The sequence below is a fragment of the Brassica oleracea genome, chromosome C7 (assembly GCF_000695525.1).
Source record: "Brassica oleracea var. oleracea cultivar TO1000 chromosome C7, BOL, whole genome shotgun sequence".
Taxonomy (NCBI): Eukaryota; Viridiplantae; Streptophyta; class Magnoliopsida; order Brassicales; family Brassicaceae; genus Brassica; species Brassica oleracea.
The window spans coordinates 13,658,034-13,665,259 of record NC_027754.1 but is presented as its reverse complement, the minus strand read 5'-3'; the positions used below and the strand labels follow the sequence as shown (position 1 = coordinate 13,665,259).

General features: G+C 37.5%; 1 protein-coding gene across 1 annotated transcript; it reads left to right on the top strand.

Moving 5' to 3' along the window:
• The first annotated feature begins 4,046 nt into the window (after nt 1-4,046).
• LOC106301873 lies at nt 4,047-5,657 on the top strand. The gene is made up of 4 exons (XM_013738357.1): nt 4,047-4,383; nt 4,459-4,573; nt 4,644-4,758; nt 4,873-5,657. Exons 1-4 carry the CDS (start codon nt 4,283-4,285, stop codon nt 5,511-5,513), a joined length of 972 nt encoding a protein of 323 aa, XP_013593811.1. The 5' UTR covers nt 4,047-4,282; the 3' UTR covers nt 5,514-5,657.
• The last annotated feature ends 1,569 nt before the right edge of the window (nt 5,658-7,226 follow it).

The following is a 7,226-nucleotide window of genomic DNA, read 5'->3' as shown; positions in this document are numbered from 1 at the left end:
TAAATATATATCAAAATAATTTAAAAATAACAATGCAAGTTTAAGTGACATTCATTCATCACAAAACATTAGTTATTTAAAAAATTGTAAAACAAAAAGATAAATAAAGTCATGTGATTCACGACAAATAATAGAAAACACAGTTTATGTGGTAGAAGTTAGAACTTCTATCTATATATATATATACTAATAAAGTTGAAGAGAAACTCTCCAGACGCCGCCACCTCATCTCTCATATCCCCATATTGCGCCACGTGTCGAGTAAAGAGAGAGCTTCTTTTTTCTTTCTTCTAATTCGCGGAGTAATCGTTGGGCTTTCTGTTAATTCATTGGGCCATCACTACTTTGATATTTTTGGCCCGCTTTATGTTTACGGTTTGGTGTGCCCTCTTCTCCAGTTCGATGATGTGTCCTTCCATCGTGCCTGTTTCCTGTAGCATCTTTTATTTTCCTTAAACTCAAGCTTTAATACAATCATTAAGCTCCACCCCACCTCCCTTCCCAGTTCGTCTCATTTATTACCATTAACGAGTGGTGTATGTAACAGATCCAAGGTCGACCTATAAATAAGTGTTTTTGGAGCGATAGATCTACACCATTGAGATATCTTATAGCTTAAACAATCCGACACATCCCCTTCAAATATGTCGTCTTCCTATGTTCTTCTCGCCAACTTGATAGCAGTCTGTTGCTCAAACACAGCGGAGTTGCGTCTTCTGAGGTTCTGGGAAGCTCGCAATGTCAGGAAAGGTGGAGAGCTTATGAGTGTTGACATGCTTCTTCTCGATGAACATGTAACTTCGACAACTTTCTGTTTCTTATTTCTGTCAATTACATATTTCACAAACCTCGATGTCTAAATGTTTGGTTCGTTCTTGATGTGTTGCAGTCTACACTCATCCACGGGACCATCAACTTAATTCAGAGTGGAAGATGACCAGGCCTTATCTCGGGAGGATAGAGAAATGGGTGCTATGCAATACCTTTGATGATGAAGATAAGCCTTATCTTCCAAAATTTTGCTTTTGTGCTTTTGTATAATTTTTTTGTCGTTATATTAGCTCTTTTGATTCTCTACGTTCGAAGCGTATTCTGATATCAATTTGTTTTTCTTCTTAAACATGATTAGATTAGTTGAACACAACCAACACTAAAGTTGTATTTGTCTGTCTTTCTTCAGGATTGTTCAATTATAAATATGCTAGCAAAAAAAAAAAAATCCTCCGTCCCCTCCTTCATTGATGTCTTATTTACGCGCCGCTGCTCTCCTATGACCATACCACTAAACAACAACAACAACAAGCCTTCAAATGCATCTTCACTTCTCGCTACCAGCCTCCCTTCTACAGATATAGCATGGTACCATAGTGCTATCGACTCTCTTAATTTGTATTTACGGTCTTCTTTCATGATTTTGATCTTTGGTTCCAAAATCTATCTCGGTGTCTTAGAGAGCATGGCAAAGAAGGAAGTATCATATGCAATTTCTTATGAATCTGATGTGGACACTGGACACAACTGAAAGGAGAAACGCTTCTTTTAACCCCTTTTGATATGACACAACTCGCACAGTACTCAATCACTCATTTCTGTTTCTCTATGGTTCTTCCATTTATGAAAAATAACTTGCACAAAATGTTTGTTGGTTGTTTAGTCTTCACGAGAGATACTTACTCCTCCATTTTTTGGTAATCTTTGAGGAAAGTGCGACAAGTATTTGGCTGTGCTTAAATTTTCTTATGGTGTTATTTATTTGATTTTGTTGAGCAGGGTATCTACTTACACAATTTAAATGTGATGCTTGTTTTATCGTAATTCCTTTTATGTGAAGTACTAAATAGGACAATATAAAGTCTCAGTCTTTAAGACAAAGACCATAGCTGAAATTGGGCATGTGACGTTTGTTACTAATACAAGTCGAGGTGACCAAAATCACGAGGAAAACCAAACAATGAATATTTATTTATCTCTTTATTTTTATAGAAAGTTTGGGAAAATAATTTATAGTAAGACTATATATTAAAAACTGCACTATAAGTGAGACAAGATTACTAAACTATTCAATTTAAATGTGTAATATTATCTTAATAACTAAATTAACAATTTTAATAAGATTATAAACTATGTGCAAAAGGTAGTATTTTCATATCCAATTGTTCATATATACTATGTGCAAAAGGTAATAATTTCACAACATAATAAATAAATAAATAAGTATATATATATTCACAACATAATAAATAAACGTATAAACACTAAGTTTTCCATAATTATTGTATGAAGTCCACATTTTAAAATTAATCTTATATCGTAATTAAAATTAATAATTGCCAATCAAATAATAAACAATTTGGCTATTACACTTTCAAATTGTTATGCATATGTTTAAACTTATATTGTCATGCATATATTTAAACTTAAAATGTTATGCGCGTAGAAAGATAAATAGAAAACCCCCAGCAACCCTAATCATAAACCAAGATGGTTTAATCTAATTCCTAAACTAAACCCAATCGAAATTGATTTTTAATAAATCCTAATCCTACCCGAAATTGGTTTAATTTAAATGAAATCAAATTACACTGAAATAAAATTAAACCAACAAGCTGGTTAATCTTGGTTCTCCTCTTCTGATTTAAGCCCCACGGATTTGGCTAAGTGTTGGAGGCTTTTCTTTTGTCCTCTCAGTCTTGATCTGATTACTGGTCCACCCCACAAGCTGACTAGCTCATTAGATTCTTCTCTACTCAAGTCTGGCTCTTCTCTTCTCAAGTCTGGCTCTTCTCGGCTCAAGTCTGGCTCTTCCTCGTCAGACTCACTTAGCTCTCCAATGTCTCTACTCATGGCTGCACCAGATTACTATCAAATTAATAGATCTCTATATCATTGATACATTTTTTTCTAAATAATATTTAAAATGTTCTAAATTATAAAACCAACGAAGTAATATTAATATTAGAAAAACCGGTACATAGCGCCGGAAAACCACTAGTAGAATAATAAAACAAAACAACAAATGTCAAGTAAATTACAATAAATAAAAAATTAAAAAAAAACATAAAAAGTCGAAACACATATACAGTCGGCAGCAAAGAAAGATGATAGTAAAAATTGAAAACCTAAATTTTTGTTTAGAATACAAAACAGATTTTAATAACGGAATTAAAATTTTTAAGGAAAATAAGTAAAAGTTATATATCGGTTCAACCGATAGCCGTGTTCAAGTTGATTCTATATGTTCTTGGCATTATGATCGACTTTTAGTTTACTAACCTCTTTATTTAGCTCCTTATTAATCACGTCTTCATGTTTAACCGGAAAAGAGATGAATGATGAAGTTGATTAACTAAATATTTAGAAGCTCCAAATACTCGGTCTTCGCCTACAGTTTCAAGCACTCCAAACATATTATCCACTTGAGACATTGTCATAGGAAGAAACATTTGCTTATGCCATGGAAATTTAATTCTTCCCATGAGATATCACCATTATTGTACTGATCCATCTTTTTGAAAACTTTTTTAAAATCTTTTGCTTTAGACATAACTTGGTATTTGATAATTTAAATTTTTTTGAGACTGACATATTTGGACGTGTAGTTATCTCTATCTTTAGATAAGCTATAAATCATTCCTTTCCATATTGAACTGTAAAAGAATCAAGCAGATAAGTAAAACATATCTTTAGTGGATATAAAATATTGTAGAGCTCATCTTTTCAGATTTTGTTACATTGATTTCTCTCTTGTAATTAGTTTATTTGTATCTTTAGATAATATATAAATCATTCCTTTCTATATCGAACCGTATAAGAAGCAATCATATAAGTAAAACATATCTTCAGTGGATATGCAATATCGTAAACCAGCATTTTGAAATCAAATCCGAATCGACGGAACTGGTAAAAATCTGATAAAATCCATACAAGCCGTTAAAATCCGGAATATGGGCTACCGGTTGAACTAGCATTCTGACTAAAAATCCACACAAGCCGTTAAAATCCATACGAGGGGCATAACTGTAAACTCACAAAGCCGGTTCGTTTCGTGTTTAGAGAATTGGTCCCTAAGTCATTTCCAGAAGGAGCAGCTGTGACGGCGACGAACGATGGAGACGCAGTGACAACGGAGATTCCGCGATGACTGAGACCTAACGCTATGAACTCATATTTCAGATCTATTTGAGCTTCTCCCCCTTTATAATACCGTGGATCGGTTAAAAAGATTCTAAATCTTCTCCATTTTCCTAGCCATAGCGACTAGGCTCTGACTCTGAGAAAGAAGATGCCTCGGCCAGGTGCTAGACCTTACGAGTGCGTGAAACGAGCTTGGCATAGCGATCGTCACCAACCAATTCGAGGTTCCATCATCCGCCAGATCTTCAGGTTTTTCTCACTCACCTTTCTCGATTACTAAACTCTTTTTAGGGTTTTTGAAATTTGGGGTTTTGGATAATTCAGACTCGCCATGGAAGCTCACAGTGCGGGCACGAGGAAGAACAAAGAGTGGCAGGAGAAGTTGCCTGTTGTCGTCTTGAAAGCCGAGGAAATCATGTACTCTAAAGCCAACTCCGAGGTCCTTCTCACCAACTTTCCTCTCTTTTATATGTGCTTCACGCTGAGTTTCGATTTTTGATTCCCATTAGGAAGAGTATACAGATGCTGATACTCTGTGGAATAGAGTCAATGATGCTATCGACACCATTATTAGACGAGATGAAACCACTGAAACTGGCCCTCTTTTGCCTCCTTGTGTTGAAGGTAACCTTGCTTTTTTTCATAAACTCTGCATTTTTATTGTTATGTAAACTTGTCAAAATGAGGTTTTGGTTTGTACTGTTTCATTGTGGTGTTTTTTTTTTTGGCTGCTGTCAGCTGCTCTTAACCTTGGTTGCATTGCTGTAAGAGCTTCTAGAAGCCAACGACATAGTAATATAAGGACTTACCTCGCTCCAAAGATCCAACAACCGGTTTCTGCTTCCGCTAATGACCCGCAATACCATCATGATTATCATCATCAAGCTCAAAGATCGACCAAACCAAGCCATACTGTTCAAGCGGCAATCCCTGTGGATGTTTCTGATAACAGCAACAGCCGTGTTGCTCCTCCACCTCCTCGCGGTTACCCGTTTCTACATGAATCCATGCCGATGCAGCAAAAGCCATTGGCTAGAAAACTAGGGACTACCACTGCTCCATCTCCATCTCCAGCTCCAGTCAACTTGGGTTCAGTCTATCCTTTGTATTACGGAGGTAATGATCAAGTGGACATGTCTTTAAGAGTCCCTGAAACCCCCATAATCATTGGCATGCCTATTGGTATAAAGGCCCCGGAAGAAACAACAGAGAGGCTCTGCGATTTATCACTGAGGCTTGGTATGTCTTCAGAACAACCACCCTCTACAAGAATAGATGCCGGGTCTAGTCGAGCTTACCGAGGAAGGCACCAACAAGAGTTATGTTTATTCTCTGAGGTGAAGAAGAAAGATGATATGTTTGATTGGTTTTCAAATTAAGACTTATGTTACACACATAGTCAATCTTGTGGAGACTCCCTCCTCCAGGATTTGCTTAGTGTTACTCAAATCTTGTAAAAGCCTTAGGTTTATTGGTTAATATTGTTGACTCTACTAGTCTAGCAAGATCGATTATTAAATCTTCTCTGCATCGAACCAAAAAGAAACCGAGTTTGCTCTGTTAACATCAATAGTCAATGCAGATGAAAAGTATTTTTCACCACTTCGGCCTTTGTTAGTGCAATCTCTGTAAACACATTGCCTTGCCCGCTCGGCTTAGTTTCTCCATATACGGTGGTTACTTACTCTATGTTTCACTATACTAATGACTGCCATGATTACTTGCATAGTCTGGAAGATTCCCAATGATGTATTTGGGTTAGACTCAAAGCTATATGGTTATCTCGCGGTTGATCCTACAATTAGTAAATGCACTGATTAGAAATCTAGGGGAAAAAGTAACAGGAAAAAATATCGTGTATGAGCTTTCGAACCTACTACTTTATGTACAATGTTGTCTATCACAATAGTTTCCAATAGTTAACTTGAATTTGACGCACTTATCCTTCTTTTTTTCTTTTTTTTTTTTTTTGGTTCAACTTCAACTTTGCATTAACGTAACGAGATTACAACCTCACAAGATTTTCACCTCATATACAATATCGGGATCTAGTATCACCTAGGAACACTTAGAAGGATCCTACGCTACCCGAATCAATATGATATCACATTTTTCACCACTCTGAGAACAAGTTCATTCCACTACTCGGAATGAACCGACTCTTAAACCACTAAATTCTACCACTAAAAACCAGAATACAAAACATATCCTTAGCCTGCAGAAACAAATAATGAGAATTCTAAGAAACGCACGTAGCGAATGGAGCTATTGATTGGAATTTTGAGCTCGACCATTGCTCATCACCGGAAAGGTGCTTCTTCTCACGATTGAGAGAGGTCTTCAATTAGAGCTCTTAGCAACTGGATTAGAGATCGAAAGAATTTGGCCGACCAGTTACTTCAACGCCAAACCAGCGCTTACTCCTCTCCATGTATCTGAGGGCTTCGGGACAACGGTTTCGTAGCTGGGGAAAAAACGGGCTTAGGTCATGGCTCCATTAACGGACAGCTTTGAACCTGAACAGCAGAAGAAGAGGCACAACTACCGGATAAGACAATAATCGGTACTGCGCATACCATGCCTCTAATCATGATCACCATTGGTCCTTCGAGCTCTCCCGCAGACCACTCGAAAAAGCAGAAGGACTGTCATGACTCGTCTCCGAGAACCGAAGAAACAACTTCTCCTAATCAGACGACTTCACGCCAATGTCGCAACACTGCTTGAACAGAGAAGAAGCACTTCCCTTTCTTTCTCCGACCAAACCATAGACGATTCTTTACGGTCTCCGGAAAGAAACAGTACACACATCGCGAGAGAAAGTTTGGTGAACACACGTCCTCCGTACGAACCTCGGTGTGCCTCCAGAGAGAGACTCTGGAGTTCTCTTGAGCGGTAGAAGACATAGAGCATCTCATACGCCGAGGCAGCTCCTATCGTCACCATATCCACCCATTTGTTGCAGATCTGACACAATGGTTGGCAAGGTGAGACCAACCTCCAAATCCGCATCCAAAGTGTCAAGCAAACAGTCACACGCCACCGCCTCTTCACTGGGAGCCGACGAGACCAAAGTAAAACAGCTCGAACTG

What these genes read in the sequence shown, in the direction of transcription:
- LOC106301873 (XM_013738357.1), top strand. Translation starts at nt 4,283, where the DNA reads ATGCCTCGGCCAGGTGCTAGACCTTACGAGTGCGTGAAACGAGCTTGG. An exon ending in ACTCTAAAGCCAACTCCGAG is followed by an intron (nt 4,574 to 4,643) that starts GTCCTTCTCACC and finishes GATTCCCATTAG; the next exon opens with GAAGAGTATACAGATGCTGA. An exon ending in TTTGCCTCCTTGTGTTGAAG is followed by an intron (nt 4,759 to 4,872) that starts GTAACCTTGCTT and finishes GGCTGCTGTCAG; the next exon opens with CTGCTCTTAACCTTGGTTGC.